Source organism: Scyliorhinus torazame, chromosome 10, assembly GCF_047496885.1.
Source record: "Scyliorhinus torazame isolate Kashiwa2021f chromosome 10, sScyTor2.1, whole genome shotgun sequence".
Lineage (NCBI taxonomy): Eukaryota > Metazoa > Chordata > Chondrichthyes > Carcharhiniformes > Scyliorhinidae > Scyliorhinus > Scyliorhinus torazame.
In genome coordinates, this window is record NC_092716.1 from 178,721,971 (window position 1) to 178,742,461 (window position 20,491).

The 20,491-nt window shown below is 43.9% G+C and overlaps 1 protein-coding gene across 1 annotated transcript in view; it reads right to left on the reverse strand.

Moving 5' to 3' along the window:
- ddb1 (damage-specific DNA binding protein 1) overlaps positions 1–20,491 on the reverse strand; it is a 118,458-nt gene that overhangs the window by 89,832 nt on the left and 8,135 nt on the right. The window contains exons 4-6 of the mRNA XM_072518998.1: positions 19,565–19,786; positions 6,800–6,914; positions 2,564–2,661 (exon numbers count right to left, since the gene is read on the reverse strand). Coding sequence (XP_072375099.1) covers positions 2,564–2,661; positions 6,800–6,914; positions 19,565–19,786 — 435 coding nt within the window. The remainder of the gene's footprint in view (positions 1–2,563; positions 2,662–6,799; positions 6,915–19,564; positions 19,787–20,491) is intronic.

The following is a 20,491-nucleotide window of genomic DNA, read 5'->3' on the forward strand; positions in this document are numbered from 1 at the left end:
CCCGATACGCAACAATCACAGATTTGTCACGGGTAGGATAGACAAAGTGTTTCAAAGCTGGCAAAGGGCAGGCATTAAAAGGATGGGGGACCTGTTCATAGACAGGACCTTCCCCAGCCTGAAAACGCTAGAGGTGAAATTCAGTTTACCCCCTGGAAACACTTTCAGATACCTTCAGGTGCACGCCTTTCTGAAAAAACAGGTGGTATCATTTCCGCTGCTACCCCCACGCAGGATACAGGATAGTGTGGTCTCCGGCATCTGGGTAGGGGAGGGGAAGGTTTCGGACATTTACCGGGAACTTCAGGAGGCAGAGGAAGCCCCAGTGGAGGAGCTTAAGGACAAATGGGAGGAGGAGCTAGGTGGGGAGCTGGATGCGGGCCTGTGGGCGGACGCCCTAAACAGGGTCAATTCCTCCTCATCATGTGCCAGGCTTAGCTTAATCCAGTTTAAGGTGTTCCACCGGGCACACATGACGGCAACCAGGATGAGCAAGCTCTTTGGGGTTGAGGATAAATGTGTGAGGTGTGCAGGAAACCCTGCAGATCATGTCCATGTGTTCTGGGCATGCCCAGCTCTTAAGGGATTCTGGCAGGGATTTGCTAAGGCAATGTCCAAGATCTTAGGCACGCGGGTGGTGCCGAGTCCAGAGGTAGCGATCTTTGGTGTGTCAGACGATCCGGGAGATCAGGAAGCGAAAGAGGCCGACGTATTGGCCTTTGCCTCCCTGGTAGCCTGGAGACGGATCTTTTTAATGTGGAGGGACTCGAAGCCCCCGAGTGTAGAGGCCTGGGTTAGTTACATGGCTGGGTTTCTCAGTCTCGAGAAAATAAAGTTTGCCTTGAGTGGGTCTCTCGGAGGTGGCAGCCGTTCCTCGATTTTCTAGGACAGCAGCAGCATCGGGGGGGGGGGGGGGGGGGGGGGTAATCGTCACGTTATATTGTTCCATTCTTTGTACATACGGTTAACATTTTTTTTTCTTTGTTCTGTTAATTGTTGCGTACGGTTATGCAAAAATTATGTTTTTTGACACAAATTTGAATAAAAAAATAATTTTTTTTAAAATACTTGTGGAATGTCTTTAAATCCATCAGAATTAAATAACTTTTTAAGATTCTTTTATATTTAACTTTTACCCTAACCCACGAGTATGATGTCCCAATCTTTATTTTGCTCCATGTAAAATTGTTAAAAAGTAATTTGATTATTAGTGCTTTTCATTTCCTTGTTAGCAGTCCTCAATAACTTTTGGATTTGATTGGTTGCTTGCACAGCTTGATGGCATCACTGCAGTTCAAGAGACTCCTCATCAAACAAAGCTACAACCAATTGCATATCAAGGCAGCTTAAGCTCTCACCAGAGATTGTTAATCGGCTACGCTTTCTTTTAAGGACAAATGGGAGGAGGAGCTAGGTGGGGAGCTGGATGCAGGCCTGTGGGCGGACACCCTAAACAGGGTCAATTCCTCCTCATCATGTGCCCTTACTTTACTTCTGACTGCAAAATCCAAACCATTGAGGCAATAACGTTCCAACACCTGTCTCCATCACAGGTGAAATATAACTGTTGTGACACAATTCTCCGAAGTATTTCAATAAGTTTTTGATGGCTTTTGCTATTAACTGTATTACCCTTTAAGCAAAAAAGTCTCCTATCCACATATAAAAACCAAAATGTGCATTTAACATAGCACCTTTCTTGTGCTCAATGTCCCAAAATGTTTTAGTCAATTAATAACTCAGCACTATTATGCAGGAAAATGTGGCAGCCAATCTGTGCACAAACTTTCATGAACACAATGAGATAATGACCAATTAATCAATTTCAGTGGTGTTGGTGAATCATAAATGGTGATTATCTTCAACATCCCTTATTTTATCCAGAAAAAAGCATCTCAGACAATGCAGCATAGAAATAGTGCACAGAAATATCAGCCTAGTTTACATGTTCAATCTTTGCCTACAAGGGTTGAACTCTCAGAAGCAACAGTACTACCATTGATGTAAACCGAGAAGCAATCCAGAATGAAAAAGCTTTGGAAATCTCCCCATTAGCAGGGCATGCAATATCACCCAGCCAGGATTTTATTTTGCAGCGGATGAGGACAGGAGAATTAAAATAAGCAATGCATAAGAGAAGCTTGTTATCTCTGGATAACCCTCCACATCAGTTCAATTTCTGAAGCATCTAGTCTTTCTTCATTATGTTGACCACAGAAGGGCAGTACATAGTGAAGACCCAACTTCGCAAATCTCTGTGAGACTTGCGGATGCATTCGAACAGGTAGCAAAAATAATTGCTTCCATACTTTTCTTTGTTTACACTGCCAAATAAATCAGCCGGCAACACTGCCCTATTTCCTGCCAACAGTATCCTAATATGCAAAAATCTAAATGAACTGCAAAGGAATATGCTGCATAAGACTAGAAACGAGAGAGTAGACATGATCAATCAAGTCATGTTCAAGTGACTGAGGAATCTGTACATATTACAAATTAAAGTTTCAATGGTTTTCCTTTATTTCACTCAGAAATATTGTTGAGTCCTACTGATGTTCCATACCTTGATAGCTGGTGGTGCAATTGCGAGGTATTTGTCTCCATTGTGGTATGTAATAGACTCTTGGCCTATGATTAGTGCTCCTCCAAATGGCTCTGGGACTAACACAAAACACACATACACCAATCATTCATTACTACAATGCAACAACCTTTGCATTCAAACTTGTAATCAAGGTGATCTGGTTTAATTGGACTACATAGGAATGTCAGGGAGCAAGGCTAATCAACTTTTAAAGAAACATAAGCAGCACATGGGTGATATGTTTGTTAGGCAGCATAAGTATTACAAAATGAAACATCGATACCAACCAGTGAAATACAGAGAATGCCGAGAATCAAAGTGCGAGAAAACTTTACTTCAGCAGAATGTTAAAAAAGCCAATATTTCAGTGGTTAAATTCACTTTTCCTATTTTATACAAAGGAATATCGTTCGGTCTGGTGTTCGATTCCTGGTCTCCAGCGAGTTAACTGATCTCAGCCTGACAATAACAGGAGTGCTGCAATTGACGAATGACGGGTAAATAAAAATTTATCAGGATTGTTAATCCTTCGGCAGCGCGGTGGCGCAGTGCTTAGCCTGCTGCCTACGGCGTTCAGGACCCGGGTTTGATCCCGGTCATTATCTATGTGCACATTCTCCCCGGGTCTGTGCCCAGATATGCAAGTTAGGTGCACTGACCACACTAAATTGCCCCATAATTGGGAAAAAATAATTGGGTACTCTAAAATGTATTTTAAAAAAGGATTGCTAATCCTGATTGCAAGAACGTTCAGGGAATCACCAAGGCTCCTTAGACAGCACCTTCCAAACCAAAGGCCAATACCATCTAAAAGGTCAAGGCAGCAGGTACATAAGAATATCGCACCTTGAAGTTTCCCTCCAAGCCAGTCATCATTCTGACTTGGAAATATGTCGCAATTCCTTCACTTTCGCTGGGTCAAAATCCCTCCCTAACAGCATTGTGAATGTACCTACACCACATGAACTACAGTGGTCCGCAAGGGCAAATCAGAGATAGGCAATGAATGCAAAGTCCACATCCCTTGATTGAATGAAGAAAAACAGTTCAGAGTATGATCGGGCTTCGTTGTTATGCCGTTCATGCTGACTAGACTATGGCAAACATTTAAGAAACACATGGGGGGACTACAGCAACTGTTCATTCCTGTCTGGCACAAAAGCAAAGGGGGTAAGAGAGCCAATACATAGCTTACAAAGGAAATTCGAAATAGTATCCGATCCAAGGAAGAAGCATACAGATTGGCCAAGAAAAATAATAGGTTGGGGGATTAGGAGCAGTTTAGAATTCATCAAAGGACAGAGGGATTGATTAAGAAGGGGAAAGTACAGTACGAAAGGAAGTTTGCAGGGAACATAAAGACTGACACGAAGAGTTTCTATAGAGATGTGAAGAGAAAGAGATTGGTAAAGAGATTGTAGGCCCCCTACAAACAGAAATGGGAATACATAATAAGGGACAAAGAAATGGCTGAGAAATTGAATACATACTTTGGTTCTGTCTTCGCAAAAGAGGACACAAATCAGATACCAGAAACGCTGGAAAATGAAAGGTTTATGAGGGAAGAACTGAGGGAGAACAACATTAGTAGAGAAAGAATAGCCAGGTAGCCAAAAATCAGGGGAAAGTAGCCAAAGCATGAGAGTGAGAGATAGACCGGGGGGGCGGACAGCTAAACCCAAGAGGAAAAAAAGGCGAACCGCCATCCCCGGCCCCAGAAACAGATGCCTACTTTTGTGTTGTAAATTGTACAGAGTTGCTGCTGTTGAGCTGCTGCATAATACCTTACCAGTTACGTTATTTGATTTTTTAAATTTCTTTATTACTTTTTTTTCCTGTTTTTTGTGATATGTTTGTATGTGCCCTTCTCTTCTAAAAATATATATATATATATATATTATAGATATCATATTTGGTGTACATAATAGCAGATATACATTCAATAAGCCAATAAAAAACATTTATTTTAAAAAAAACATTAGTAGAGAAAGGTGCTGGGAAAATTGATGTGATTGAAAGCGGATAAATCCCCAGGGCCTGAGAATCTGCATCCCAGAGTGCTTAAGGAGGCGGCTCTGGAAATAGTGGACGTATTGGAGGTCATCTTCTGGGATTCTATAGACTCTGGCATTGTCCCTGCAGATTGGAGAGTAGCTCACTTCACTCCAATATTCAAAAAGGGAGGTAGAGAGAAAGCAGGGAATTATAGACCTGTAAGCCTAACATCAGTATTGGGGAAAATGCTTGAATCCATTATCAAGGACTTTATTGCGGAACATTTAGAAATCAGTGGCAGGATCAGTGAGAGTCAGCATGGATTTATGAAGGGAAAATCATGCTTGACAAATCTGTTGGAATTCTTTGAAGACGTAACCAGTACAGTTGACAAGGGGAAGCCAGTCGATGTGATATAGTTGGACTTTCAGAAGGCGTTTGACAAAGTCCCGCACAAGAGATTGTGTAAAATTAAAGCGCATGGGGTTGGGGGAAATATATTGAGGTGGATAGAAAACTGGTTGGCAAAGAGGAAACAAAGAGTAGGGGTTAATGGGTCCTTGTCAAATTGGCAGGCAGTAACTAGTGGAGTACCACAGGGATTGGTGATGGGACCCCAGCTATTCACAATATATATTAATGATTTGATTGAGGGAACAAAATGTAACATCTCAAAGTTTGCAGATGATACCAAGTTGGGTGAGAGGGTGAATTGTGACGAGGATGCAGGGATCCTAAAGCATGATATGGACAGGTTGGGTGAGTGGCAAATCAATGGTAGATGCAGTATAATTTGGATAAGTGTGAGGTTATTCACTTTGGAAGCAAAAACAGGAAGGCAGATTACTACCTGAATGGTTGTAAATTGGGAGAGGGGAGTGTGCAGCAGGACTTGGGTGTCCTTGTGCACCAGACGATGAAGGTAAGCATGAAGGTGCAGCAGGTGGTAAAGAAGGCTAATGGTATGTTGGCCTTCATTGCGAGAGGCTTTGAGTATAGAAGCAGGGATGAGTTGCTGCAATTATACAGTGCCTTGGCGAGGCCACACCTGGAGTATTGTGTGCAGTTTTGGTCTCCTTCTCAGAGGAAGGATGTTCTTGCTCTCGAGGGAGTGCAGCAAAAGTTTACCAGACTGATTCCAGGGATGGCGGGACTGTCACACGAGGAGAGATTAACTAGGTTCTCGCTGGTGTTCAGAAGAATGAGGGGGGATCTGATAGAGACTTAAAAAATGTTAACAGGCCTAGACCGGGTATCATAGAATCTAGTGCAGAAGGTGGTGATTCGGCCCATCGAGTCTGCACCGGCTCTTGGAAAGAGCACCCTACCCAATCTCACACCACCACCCTATCCCCATAACCCCACCCAACACGAAGGGCAAGTTTGGACATTAAGGGCAATTTAGCATGGCCAATCCACCTAACCTGCACATGTTTGGACTGTGAGAGGAAACCGGAGCAATCCCACATCCACACGGGGAGAATGTTCAGACTCCGCACAGAGAGTGACCCAGCTGGGAATTGAAACTGGGACCTTGGAGCGGTGAAGCAATTGTGCTAACCACTATGGTACCGTGCTGCCCCGTGCTGGGTAGATGCAGGGAAGATGTTACCAATGATGGGTGTGTCCAGAACCAGGGGTCACAGTCTGAGGATTCAGGGTAAACCATTTCGGACAGATATAAAGAGACATTTCTTCACACAAAGAGTGGTGAGCCTGTGGAATTCCTTCCCGCAGGAAGTAGTTGATGCTGAAACTTCGAATATATTCAAGAGGTGGCTAGATATAGCACTTGGGGAGAATGGGATCAAAGGCTATGGGGAGAAAGCAGGATTAGGCTATTGAGTTGGATAATCAGCCATGATCACAATGAATGGCGGAGCAGGCTCGAAGAGCCAAAAGGTCTTCTCCTGCTCCTATCTTCTATGTATCTATGTAGACTCACAAATCGGTGATTTCTCTAAATTTTCTTTCTGATGAGCAGCCTGTATATTTCGATGTTTGATACCTTTACTGGGCAACTGCATAGGTATCTTAAATTAAAAGTATTTTGGTGCAGTTGTTAATTTGAACAGTGCATCTTCTGTACCCTTTATTGTAATTTGAGGAAAATTACTGGTCTCTCAGCTGCATTGCCTTCACTCGACAAACCTGTTGAGCATAAATGATTAAATTAAAACAGTACCAAGGTCTTTTATTTAAAAAAGGTAAGAAACCAACCTGCAATGACCATTGATGCCTCAGCCTCCATATTTTCCTGTTTCCAGGGCCCTTTGTTAAATTCTTTCTCTCGCAAAGATACTTCATAGGTCTTTACATGACGTCCCTGGGGATCCTAAAGGTATAGAAAGTTTGAAAAGGAATCTTAGGTGACATCATGTAATAGCATGAGAAATGGCTCCCAGCAGGGTCTTTGTTTTTGATCCCTTTTATCCGTTTTTTCAGGGAATTTTGGTGTCCAAACGCCAGTTGTTCTGGTGTAGTCTCGCACGATGGAAGAAAACATTGAAAATGTCAACAAAGCCCAACGTGAAGAAGGCTCAGGAGGGTAGCGCTTCAAAAGAATTTAAAGGAGAGAGCTGACTGCCCGCCCATTACATTAGACACGCTGGCAATGGCATTGGCAGCAGAACTGGAAAAATTCGGCAAACAGGTGGATAGGCAGTTCGAGCAGCAGGGCAAAACGATAAAGGACTCATTTAAAGCCGTTGTTGAGGCGGCTTTGGGCCCGATTCGCGAACAGCTTGTAAAGACCTCGAATGTGGTGAAAGCACAAGGTGAGACGTTGAAGGGTGTGGAGGAGGCCTTGTCACAGCAAGAGGATTGGTTTGTTTCGCTGAAAACAGAACTGCTGTTCGTGGCAGATAGCAACAAAGGTCTGAGGTTAAAAGTGGAAGAGCGAGGGCAGCACTGTGGCGCAGTTCGTACTGCTGCCTCACGGCGCCGAAAACCCAGGTTCAATCCCGGCCCTGGGTCACTGTCCATGTGGAGTTTGCACATTCTCCTGGAGTCTGTATGGGTCTCATGCCCATAACCCAAAAAATGTGCAGGGTATGTGGATTGGCCAAATTGAATTGCCTCTTAACCGGAATTATTATTATTTAAAGTGGAGGATCTTGAGAACAGGTCAAGGCGGTTGAACCTCAGATGGTGGGGCTGCCAGAGGGCGTGGAGGGCTCGAAGTGACTGAGTATTTTTCGGCCATGTTCCTCGGGTGGTGTGAGGGGGCGAGTTGTTCTCCCCTCCAGAGTTGGTTAGAGCTCATCGGGCGCTCAGGCAGAAGCGACCACAGGTGGTGATTATCGCTTTCACTGCTATCAAAGGAAGGAGGGTCTTGGAGTGGGCGAAAATGATCCAGAACATCGACTGGCACACGGTGCGGATGTATCAGGACATTGGGACAGAGTTGGCGAAGAGATGTGCGGCCTTCAGCATGGCGACAGCAGTGTTTTATAGCAAGAGTTTTATAGCAAGATGTGCGGTTTGATATGGTGTACCTGGCGCGATTGTGGGTCACAATCGGCTCAAAAGATTTCAACATGTAGGAGATGTCAGAGGCCTTCATCAAGGAGAAGAAGCTTGGGCAAGTCTGAGGAAGACTGTGTGTATGCCGAGGGGGTGTTTGTGCAGTGTATTTATGCCTCTTTGTTGTTTTTGTTCTTTAGGGTTTGGGGAGGATTGCTAGGTAAATATTTCTATATGTATACAAAGAGAAAAAGATTGAGTTCAGCTGGCGGTCAGCAGCACCACCCAATGCTGCAGATTGGCTGTCCGACCTCTCAGAATCTCTCCAAATGGAGAAAATCAAACTTGCCATCCGAGGGTCAGACAACGGCTTCCACAGAATGTGGGATCCATTCACCCAATTGTTCCGGAACCTGTTTGTGGCCAACGAACAAGCAGAAGAATAGCCAGGTAGCCAAGAATCAGGGGAAAGATAACAAACTTGGCATCTACAGGAACAGACAGCAAGGAAAATACGGGCGAAAGACAGGACGAACGGCTGAAGCGGAGGTGAGCACGAGAAGAAAACGGCAGCAAAATCCATCCGGGAGAAGCAAGTGACACCAACACCAGATCCATTCACGTATTGCCCTCTGTAATTGTTTCTCCGGCACCCAAATGTATATATACCTCCCCAGTTTCCCCCCACCCCACAAACAGATGCCTACTTATGTATTAAAAATAATATTGCCAATTGTACAGAGTTGCTGTTGTTGAGCTAGTGAATAATATCCTACCAGCTATTTTATTTTATTTTTTGTATTTTTGTGTGCTCTTCTCTTCTATATATATATATATATATATATATTTTTTTTTTTTAATTCTGTGTACATAACGGCAAATATACTTTGTTCAAAAACCCAATAAAAAACATTTATAAAAAAGAAAAAAGATTGATAAAAACTAATGTAGTTTACAGTCAGAAACACGGAAATTCATGACAAGGTACAAAGAAATGGCTAAGGAACTAAATTTGTACTTTGTTTGTCTTCACATTCACAAAGGAAGACATGAATAATGTATTGGAAGTTCGGAGAAATAAAGGTTTTAGTGAGGAGCTGAAGGAAATTAGGAGTGAAGAAATGGTTTTGGGGAAATAATGGGATTGAAGACAAACAAATCTCCACAGTCTGATAATCTTCATCCCAGTGTACATCAGGAAATGGTCCTAGAAATTGTAGATTCATTGGTGGTAATTTTCCAAAATTCTTTGGACTCACCAATGGTTCCTACAGATTGGAGGGTAGCAAATGTAACCTCGCTATTCAAAAAGGGAGGTACAGAGAAAACGGGAACTATAGACCAATGAGCACAACATCAGTAGTAGGGAAGCTGCTGGAATCAATCATCAAGGATTTCATAGCACAGCATTTGGAAAGCAGTGGTGTAATCAGGCAAAGTCAGCATGGATTTATAAAAGGAAAATCATGTGAAGAAATCTGCTAGAATTCTTTGAAGATATAACTAGTAAAGTTGACCAGGCTTTCGAGAAGGTTTTGCACAGCAGATTAACATGTAACGTTAAAGCTCATGAAATTACAGGTAGCGTCTTGAGATTAGCAGACAGGAAGCAAAAAATTGGAATAAATAGGTATTTTTCTGATTGGCAGGCAGTGAGTAGTGTAGTACCACAGGGATCTGTGCTAGGACTCAACTGTTCACATTATATATTAACGATTTGGACGAGGGAACTAAATGTATTATCTCCAAATTGAAGATGATATAAAGTTGGGTGGGAAGGTGAGCTGTGAGAAGGATGCAGAGATACTTCAGTGGGTTTTGGACAGGCTGAGTGAGTGGGCACATGCATGGCAGATGCAATATAATGTGGATAAATGTGAGGTAGCAAAAATAGAAAGGCAGATTATTTGAATGGGTGTAAATTGAGAGAGGTGAATACTCAGCAAGACGTTGGTGTCCTCATACATCAGTCGCTGAAAGTAAGAGCACAGGTATAGCAGGCAGTAAAGAAGGCAAAAGATATGTAGCCTACATAGCGAGAAGATTGGAGTATAGGAATAGAGATGTTTTACTGCAATTGTATAGTGCATTGGTGAGGCCACACCTGGAGTATTGTGTGCAGTTTTAGTGCCCTTATCCGAGGATTGATATGCTGCTGTTCACTCCAGCGAAGTATTTGTTGAATTCAGTGGTCATCTCTATACTCCAGATACAGCGGCAGCTTAGTCAGCAATTCAATTTCTTTAAGGGGGGGGGTCCTCTTATCTGTTGGAACCATTTGTATCAGCAGAGGGAAATTGATGCCAATTTGGAGGTAACAGTAAGATGCTGGAGCACTTATTTTTGGAGGGTCGGTTTCCTGATTGGGAGGAGCTGAGGGATACGGTAGGCGTTGGCGGGATGGAAATGTTCAGGTATGTGATTGGATCTGACGAGTGTTCTCGGCATTCACGGTGACGCCGCAGTCTTCTTTGCTGGAGAGAATTGTTATGTGCGGGGTCAACATATCAGCAATTTTAAATGTGATTATGAGTCCTGCCCACTAGAAGTGATATTTGGGGTGTCAGACCAGCCGGAATAGAGGACGGGGGTGATGGCGGACACTTTGGTTTTCATTGCTGACTTGGTGACTGATCCTGTTGAGTTGGCTCGGCGACGGATCCTGTTGAGTTGGAGGCAGGCCGCAACCCCCCCAGTGCTGCAGCATGGCTGGGTGATTTGATGGGAGTTTTTGTATCTCGAGAAGATAAGTTCACAGTGAAGGGAGAATTGATGGGTTCTATCGGAGATGGCATCCGTTTATATTGCATTTTAAGGATCTGGTTTGCTGTTAGTTGTTAGTGAGGGGTGTTCTGTTTTTGATCAGTTGGGGTTTGTTGAGGGTGTTGATACATGATTTGTTGTTTCGATTTATATTTTATATAAAATGTTAAAAACATAATAAAAATATTTTCAAACAAAAGCATTTGATAAGAGTGGAGCTATCTTATTGCGGCCCTGGAGAGGTTTGGACTGGGTCCTGGGTTTGCGTCGTGGGTGCGGCTGTTATACGAAGTCCTAGGTCTCCTCTTTTGTTTGCATTGGCGATCGAGCCATTGGCTATCGCTTTGTGGACCTCAGATAAATGGAGAGGAACAGTGAGGGTCAGAGTACAACACAGAGTGTCCCTGTATGCATACAACCTTCTGCTTTATGCAAGGGATCAGGGGCCAGTTATGGGGGATATCATGGGTATATTCAAAAGGTCCAGCTCCTTTTCGGGGTATAAACTAAACGTTGGGAAGAGCGATTATTTTGTGGTTAGCCCTTCGGTGGAAGGAGCGGAGTTGGGGTCAACCTGGCTGGGACTAGTTTCCGATATCTAGGGTACCAGGCGGCTTGGGTTTGGGCATGGCTTCGCAAATTGAATTGCACTAGCCCGATGGGTACGGTCAAGGCAAATCTAGAGCTGGGACAGCCTTCCATTGTCGTTGGGAGGCCGGGTCCAATCCATTAAGATGAAGATCTTGCTGCAATGTGTTTTTATTTCAATGCCTCCCAGTTACTGAACCCAAGTCATTTTTCTGGGGGATGGAGTAGCTCATAACAGGCTTCATATGGGTGGGGAAAACACCTTGGATTTGGAGGTGCCTTCTCCCCATAACCCCTGATCCCCTTATTAATCAAGAACCTATCCATCTCTGTCTTAAATACACTCAGTGATTTGGCCACCACAGCCTTCTGCGGTAGAGAGTTCCAAATTCACCACCCTCTGGCTGAAGAAATTCCTCCTCATCTCAGTTTTAAAGGATCGTCCCTTTAGTCTGAGATAGAACATAGAACATAGAACATACAGTGCAGAAGGAGGCCATTCGGCCCATCGAGTCTGCACCGACCCACTTAAGCCCTCACTTCCACCCTATCCCCGTAACCCAATAACCCCTCCTAACCTTTTTGGTCACTAAGGGCAATTTAGCATGGCCAATCTACCTAACCTGCACGTCTTTGGACTGTGGGAGGAAACCGGAGCACCCGGAGGACGTGCAGACTCCGCACAGACAGTGACCCAAGCCGGGAATCGAACCTGGGACCCTGGCGCTGTGAAGCCACAGTGCTATCCACTTGTGCTACCGTGCTGCTGGTGTAATAATATAATAATTATAATATAATAATCGCTTATTGCCACAAGTAGGCTTCAATGAAGTTACTGTGAAAAGTCCCTAGTCACCACATTCCGGCGCCTGTTCGGGGAGGCCGGTACGGGAATTGAACCCGTGCTGCTGGCCTTGTTCTGTATTACAAGTCAGCTCTTTAGCCCACTGTGCTAAACCAGCCCCTGGTGACCACTGGTTCTAGTTTTTCCTACAAGTGGAAACATCCTCTCCACGTCCACTCTATCCAGGCCTCGCTCCTACGTAGGGGCGGATGGAGTTGAGGCTGTGCAAAGGATCCAGCTTGGAGGCGCTGGCAATTGGATTGCTGCCATTTACTCCAGCGACAGATTCTTTGAACGTGGTGGTCGTCTTCACTTTGAAAACATAATTGCAACTCCTTCAGCATTTTAAGTTGAGGGCAGTGTCAAGATGGGTACCTATCATCCAGATAGCCAAGAATTGGGGTACGTTACATAGGCTTAATTTAACGCGGTTGGTGGAACAGATGGAGGACTTTAAGAGATGGGACATGGTGTCCCTGTCACTGGCAGGGAGGGTGCAGGCGGTTAAAATGGTGGTCCTCCCGAGATTCCTTTTTGTGTTTCAGTGCCTCCTGGTGGTGGTCACGAAGGCTTTTTTCAAAAGAATCAAGAAGAGTATTATGAGTTTTGTGTGGGCCGGGAAGACCCCGAGAGTGAGGAGGGGATTTTTGCAGCGTAGTAGGGACAGGGGGGGGCTGGCACTACCGAGCCTAAGTGAGTACTACTGGGCCGCCAATATTTCAATGGTGTGCAAGTGGATGGGAGAAGAGGAGGGAGCGGCGTGGAAGAGATTGGAGAGGACGTCCTGCAGTGGGACTAGCCTGCAAGCTATGGTGACGGCGCCATTGCCGTTCTCACCGAAGAAATACACCACAAGCCCGGTGGTGGTGGCTACATTGAAAATTTGGGGGCAGTGGAGACGGCATGGGGGAAAGACGGGAGCCTCAGTGCGGTCCCCGATAAGAAATAACCATAGGTTTGTTCCGGGGAGAATGGATGGGGGATTTGGAGCATGACAAAGAGCAGGGGTAGCACAATTGAGAGATCTGTTCGTAGATGGGACGTTTGCGAGTCTGGGAGCGTGACGGAAAAATATGGGTTGCCCCAAGGGAATGCATTTCGGTATATGCAACTGAGGGCTTTTGCGAGGCAACAGGTGAGGGAATTCCCGCAGCTCCCGACGCAGGAGGTGCAGGACAGAGTGATCTCAGAGACATGGGTGGGGGATGGTAAGGTGTCGGACATATATAGGGAAATGAGGGACGAGGGGGAGATCATGGTAGATGAGCTGAAAGGGAAATGGGAAGAGGAGCTGGGGGAGGAGATTGAGGAGGGGCTGTGGGCTGATGCCCTACGTAGGGTAAACTCATCATCCTCGTGCGCCAGGCTAAGCCTGATACAATTTAAGGTGTTACACAGGGCGCATATGACTGCAGCACGGCTCAGTAAATTTTTTGGAATAGAGGATAGGTGTGCGAGATGCTCGAGAAGCCCAGCGAATCACACCCACATGTTCTGGTCATGCCCGGCACTACTGGGGTTTTGGGTGGGGGTGGCAAAGGCGCTTTCGAAGGTGGCGGGGGTCCGGGTCGAACCAAGCTGGGGGTTGGCTATATTTGGGGTTGCAGAAGAGCCGGGAGTGCAGGAGGCGAGAGAGGCTGATGTTTTGGCCTTTGCGTCCCTAGTAGCCCGACGCAGGATATTGTTAATGTGGAAGGAAGCCAAACCCCCGGGTGTGGAGACCTGGATAAACGACATGGCAGGGTTTATAAAGTTAGAACGGATTAAGTTCGTACTAAGGGGTTCGGCTCAAGGGTTCACCAGGTGGTGGCAACCGTTCGTCGACTACCTCACAGAAAGATAGAGGGAATGGAAAAGAAGAAGGCAACAGCAGCAACCCGGGGGGGGGGGGGAAATCGGACGGACTCTCAGGGATGTTATTGTATATGTGTAGGCACTTGTTTTAGGTAATGTATATTGGACTGTTGGATTGTATCTTTGGAGAGTATTTATTTTTGACCAGGCAGTTGCCATTTAGTTTGGTTTCTGTTTATATATTATTTATTTACTGGTTTAAAACTCGCCACTGTTATTTATATTGCTTTATTGTTGTTTAAAAGAAACACTACGAACTGTTGTGTTTGGCCAAAAAATCTTGAATAAAATATATATTTTTTTAAAAAGATGGGTACCTATCCATAGGACTTATTTGTTTGAGCTGGCAAAAAATTAACGCCACACTTGGGGGATGGAAAGCTAAAGCACTAGAGAGGATGAGGGATTTGTTTCTGAAGGGGAGGTATATGGACGATTCTTGTGGGGGGGGGGGGGGGGGGGGGAGGTTTCGGTGGAAGAGGTGAAGGTCAGGTGGGAGGAGGAGACTGGGCCCATCTTGGATGTGGTGTGGAGAGAGTCCCTCCGCAAGGTGAAGGCTACGTCATACTGTGCGAGGTTGGGCTTGATGCAGCTCAAGGTGTTTAGGGCGCACCTCACCAAGGCCAGGATGAGTCAATTTTTTGCAGGCGTTGAGGATAGGTGCGAGCAGTGTTTGAGAGGGCCTGTGTACCACATGCACATGTTCTGGTCCTGTCCCAAATTGGTGTGTTTTTGGTGGGTCTTTTTTTAGCACCATAGCAGCAATCCTGAATGTTGATTTAGAGCTTTGTCCATTAGTAGCTATATGCCGGACCAGCTGGAGTGGAGGATGAGTGCAGGGGTGCCCTGGCATTTGCCTTGTTGATTGCTCGGCAGCACATTCTGCTGAGTTGGAGGCAGGTGACTCAGTGTGGTTAGGTAACTTGATGGGAGTTTCTGTACCTCAAGGTGGTCAGGTTCACTGTGAGGAAGTTGATTGAGGGGCTCTACAACAGGTGGCATCTGTTCATATTGCACTTTATGGAATTGGTCACTGTTAGGTGTGTGTGGGGGGGGGGGGTGTTGTTTGGGTTATATTTTCATTAGAGGGGGGATTGTCACAGTTGTTGGCTGGAATTGTTTCTGGTGTTGATACACATGTCAGTTTTGATTTGCTTTGTAAATTATGAACAAAAATATTTTCAAACAAAAAAGGCATCTTAAAAATTATCAGTAAATTGGCAAGTTAGGCAATGAGGACATGGGTTCGATCACAGCCCCGGGTCAGTGTGTGTAGAGTTTGCACATTCTCACCATGTTTGCGTGGATCTCACTTCCACAACCCAAAGGATTGGCCCCTTTATTGGAAAGAAAATGAATTGGGTACTTTAAATTTACATTTTAAAAATGTTAGCACGTCTCTGAATAGGTCAGCCTATCCAGCTCTCGAAACAGAGAGAAAAATAAACACAATACTGCTTTCCCACACATTACTGCAGTGAGTTATGGAGAACCACATTGCGCAGGATGATGTCACCTGCTTGCTAATGATGCAAGTGTATGCAGAGAAATGGGGAAGTTCAGTAAATAAAACTGACCCTGCAGGGCTGAGATCCCATGGAAAGGACGAGAATGTTGTGTGTCCCCTCTAACTTACAATAATGCTGGACAAAAAGCAAATAGTCAGTGAAATGAAGAAAACCACAAAAATGTGAAAAAAAGTTATTGCAAATTTCAACACTTTATATATAACTTTGCTTTCAGTAAATGTTATGCTCGTTGAGGTACCTTAGTTCAGGCATCAAATTTTTCCAAATACTCAATGTCATGTACAGTACAGGTTAGATGAAAAGCAAAGCTTTATTTATTATGCGGTATAACTTGTCTTCACCTCAATCTCAACACAGTACTTCCAACTACAAAGATTTTTTTTTCATTTCCCATCCAGTACATCTCTGAATAAGATTGCCAACAAATGTTAAAATAAGGGCAGATCTGTACTTTGCCACTATCCGATTATCCTTTTATCTGAATGTGCTTCAGAAAGTCTATGTAATCACCCTTTGTTTTTAGTGCATGGACAGCAGGGGAGACAGCATGAAGGAGAATATTAAAAAATAGTAGATAAGTGAAAAAAAACATCAGGAGGATAAACATTAACTAAGGAACATAAAATAAAATAGCGAAAATATATTACAGGCCCATAAATTAATAAAATGAAAGTCGAGATCAGAATAAGGCCACTCGGACAGTAATATATCACAGGTAATGGTAGAGAAATGACAAGTATTAAAATAATTACTTTGCTTCAGTATTCACCAGGAACGGTAGACATGACAATTGATTGTGAGATTAGAGATGAAACAACTGCATTTCAAACAAGAGCTGAAACAAATAGACTAATCAAAGCAAATCAAACCAGTGTCCAGGTGGATTTCATGTTAGAATAATCTAGGGAAGAGATAGCAGGGGCATTCCTACATATTTTTAATAATTCATTGGAGAAAGGTATAGTGCAAGAAGATAATAATAATCTTTATTGTCACAAGTAGGCTTACATTAACACTGCAATGAAGTTACTGTGAAAAGCCCCTAGTCGCCACATTCTGACGCTTGTTCGGGTACACATAGGGAGAATTAAGAATGTCCAAATTACCTAATAACACGTCTTTCGGGACTTGCAAGGGGGAAACTAGAGCGCCCGGAGGAAACCCACGCAGACACGGGGGAGAATGTGCTGATTCCGCACAGGCAGTGACCCAAGCCAGGAATCAAACCTGGTACACAGGTGCTGTGAAGTCATAGTGCTAACCACTATGCTGCCGTGATTACCAGGTAGCTAATATTATACCTATATTTAAAGGATAGTACATTCCAGGTTACTACAAAGCCATCAGTTTAATGTTGACGGTAGAAAACAACAATGGAATCCTTAAGAAAAGAACATCTGGAAACCAAAATACAATAATGAGTCATCAACACGGATTTCAAAAGGGGGGTTTGCTTGCCCAACCTCATCACATTTTTTGAAGAGGTAACAGAAAGTAGGCAGTAATTTATCTGGACTTTCAATGGGGCTCCAATAAAATACTCATGAATTAGGTCCCAGAATGCAGAGTTGAGGAAAAGCAGCAGAATGGTTAGATAGCTGACTTCAAGACAGAAAACAGTAGGGGCAATGAGAAGTTATTTAGATTGGCAGAAAATAGGAAGTGATTTTTCACAGTAATCAGTGCTACGATCACCCGTTGTTCAAAAATTATATTAATGGTCAGGATGTTAGAATCTAAAACAATTACTGAGGAGGACTGTAGCAAAGTAGAAGACATGAATAAACTTGTAAAATGGATACATTATTGGCAAAGATTTCAACATAGATAAAAGTGAGGTATCAGGCTGAATTTGAAGGTAGTGCCATGGATGTTGTATATTTGCACTTCCAGAAAGCATTTGATATAGTGTCACATGGCAGGTTGGTTAGCAAATTTAAAACATTTGGGATTGATGGGTCCTTGGCAGCTTGGATTAAAAGTTGGCCAAGAGATAGGAAACTGAGGGTAGGCATAAATGGGCATTTTTCAGACTGGAGACAAGTTGAAAGTGGTGTTCCCCAGGGAACAGTGTTGGGCAGCACGGTAGATTTGTGGTTAGCACAATTGCTTCACAGCTCCAGGGTCCCAGGTTTGATTCCCGGCTTGGGTCACTGTCTGTGCGGAGTCTGCACGTTCTCCCTGTGTACAGGGGCCTCAGGGTTCAAGGTGACCAGGCAAGTTGTAACAGTTAAGGCGGCATTTAGCATCCTTGGGTTTATAAATGGTAGCACAGTGATTAGCACTGTTGCTTCACAGTGCCAGGGTCCCAGGTTCAATTCCCAGCTTGGGTCACTGCCTGTGTGGAGTCTGAGCGTTCTCCTAATGTCAGCGTGGGTTTCCTCCGGGTGCTCCGATTTCCTCCCACAAGTCCCGAAAGACATGCCGTTAGGTAATTTGGACATTCTGAATTCTCCCTCCGTGTACCCAAACAGGCAGCGGAAGATGGCGACTAGGGGCTTTTCACAGTAACTTCATTGCAGTGTTAATGTAAGCCTACTTGTGACAGCAAAGATTATATTATTATTATAAATAGAGGCATAGAATATAAACGCAAGGAAGTGATGCTACATCACTACAAATCATTGGTCAGACCACATTTGGAGTCTTATGTTCTATTCTAGCCACTTTATTTAACAAAGGATGTTAAAGCCCTGGAGAGAGTGCAGAGGTGATTTACTCAAATGACACCAAGAATGAGATATTTTAGATACAAGGAAAGTTTGAAGTAATTGGGATTGTACTCCTTGGAGCAGAGAAGATTAAGAGGTGACCTTGAGGTGCTCTAAATTCTGAACAATTTTGACAGGGTAAACAAGGATATTCTGTTTCCACTAGATGGTAAGTCAGTAACTCTAGGTCATAATTTCAAGATGGTCAGCAAGAGAGCTAGGAGCGATATGAGGAGAAACTTCCAAGAATTGTTGGGGTTTGGAATGCGCTGCCCGGGAGTGGTGGAGGCGAATTCCATAGGAGGTTTCAAAAGAGAGCTGGATGTATATTTGAAAGTGATGAATTTTTAGGGCTTTGGAGATAGGGCTGGGGACTGGGACTAGCTAGGTTGTTGTTTTGGGACCTGTTGCAGACATGATGGGCCCAATGGCCTCCTTCTCATCTGTAAATCATAGAATTTACAGTGAAGGGTGCCATTCGGCCCATCAAGTCCACACCGGCCCTTGGAAAGAGCACCCTACTTAAGCCCACGCCTTCACCCCATCCCCCTCACCCCACCTAACCTTTTGGACACTAAGGGTCTGACAGTTGAGAAAGGTAGGAAGAGGTTCGAGTGGAACATAAACACTGGCATGAACTGGTTGGACCGAACAGTTTGTGTTGCATGTCCTGTGTTATTTTTTCATTCTTGGGACGCATCACTGACAAGGCCAGCTTTTATTGCCATCCCTAATTGCCAGAGTAGGTGTTGTTGAGCTGTCTGCAATTGACAGGCTTGCTCGGCCACTTCAGAAGGCATCTCAGAGTGACGGACAATATTGTGGGTCTGGCATCGCACCCTGACCAGATAAGAATTGCTGGGCATTAGTGAACCAACTGTTTACAACAAACGGTAGTTACATGATCCCTATTAATAAGACTAGCATTTCATTCCAGATTTACTAATTAATTAGATTTAATTCCCTCCAGTTGTCACATAGGATTTGAATTTATGTCTCCACAGCATTAGTCCAGGCCTCTGGATTACTAATCCAGTAATATTAACATTAAGCTATTATTCCCATTATGCTCAAATATTATTTTTTGTAGCTTTCCTTTATCCTGTTTCTAAAATTTTCCACATCTGCATGTGTCCCTTTTGTGTTACACTTATTCTCTGGGATAGCGGAAAATGGTTAGTGTCTTATCCACTTCATCTCCCAGTCTACCCCACAAAATTGGACTTCTTACCTGATAGACAAAGCAAATAGTTGGGACCTGACAGCCATACAGAAACTTTACATCAATTACATGCAGCTCTTCCAGACGGATGTTGAATGCCTTCAGCTCTTTGTTGTCTCTATCCAGTGGAATCACTTTGAAGAGCCCATCATACAGCCTGAGACCTATCATGCGACACTCAGGGTCCACAATACCTATGATTCCGGTCTCAGAGGGGCGGCCGATACGATCCTGAAAAGAACATCAAAAGGGATATAGCATTGTTTAAAGAATGAGAATCAGGTGTTCAGGAGCATACAGGAAGCCGAAGAGGATGATCATTGTTAAATATTTGTCATAGGTGGTATAAAAAGCTCTGAGGAAATGTCCTCAACCTGAAAATATGACTGTTTCTATCTCCACATGCTTTCTGACCAGTTAAGTGATTACCAATGTTTTCAGTTTTCATTGATAATATTTATTTAATAGAAGAATGTTACATAAAATAGTTCTCTTCAGAGGCGAAAGCCCAGCAGGAACATAGGCTTGTGAGCAGAAGCAAGGTTAAATCAGAAAGATGTTTAGGTGGCTTTTCAAGGAGAGAATTGAGTTTTGAGGTAGGAATTCCTGAGAGTGGGTGCAGAATGGCTAGAAGATCAGCTTTGATGGTTGAACGAGGATATAAGCATCAAAGCAGGATCAAAACAGGCTCTGATTCTAACCGGAATCAGAGTGTTTACAGTGAAACATAAAAATACTTCATTTTTGGATCTCGAGTACATATCTTCATTTTAAAAATTGGATTCAGCATGAAAAATATAAGTATGCATGCCTTGGCTTTCCCAATATCTAGGTTGTTTGAAGGCTTCCCAGGATCAAACAGAAAACGCTTATGGTATTACAGCTTACTAGTTAGCCTGATGTACAGTGATGTAATCTTTATTTATAAAAGCAGTG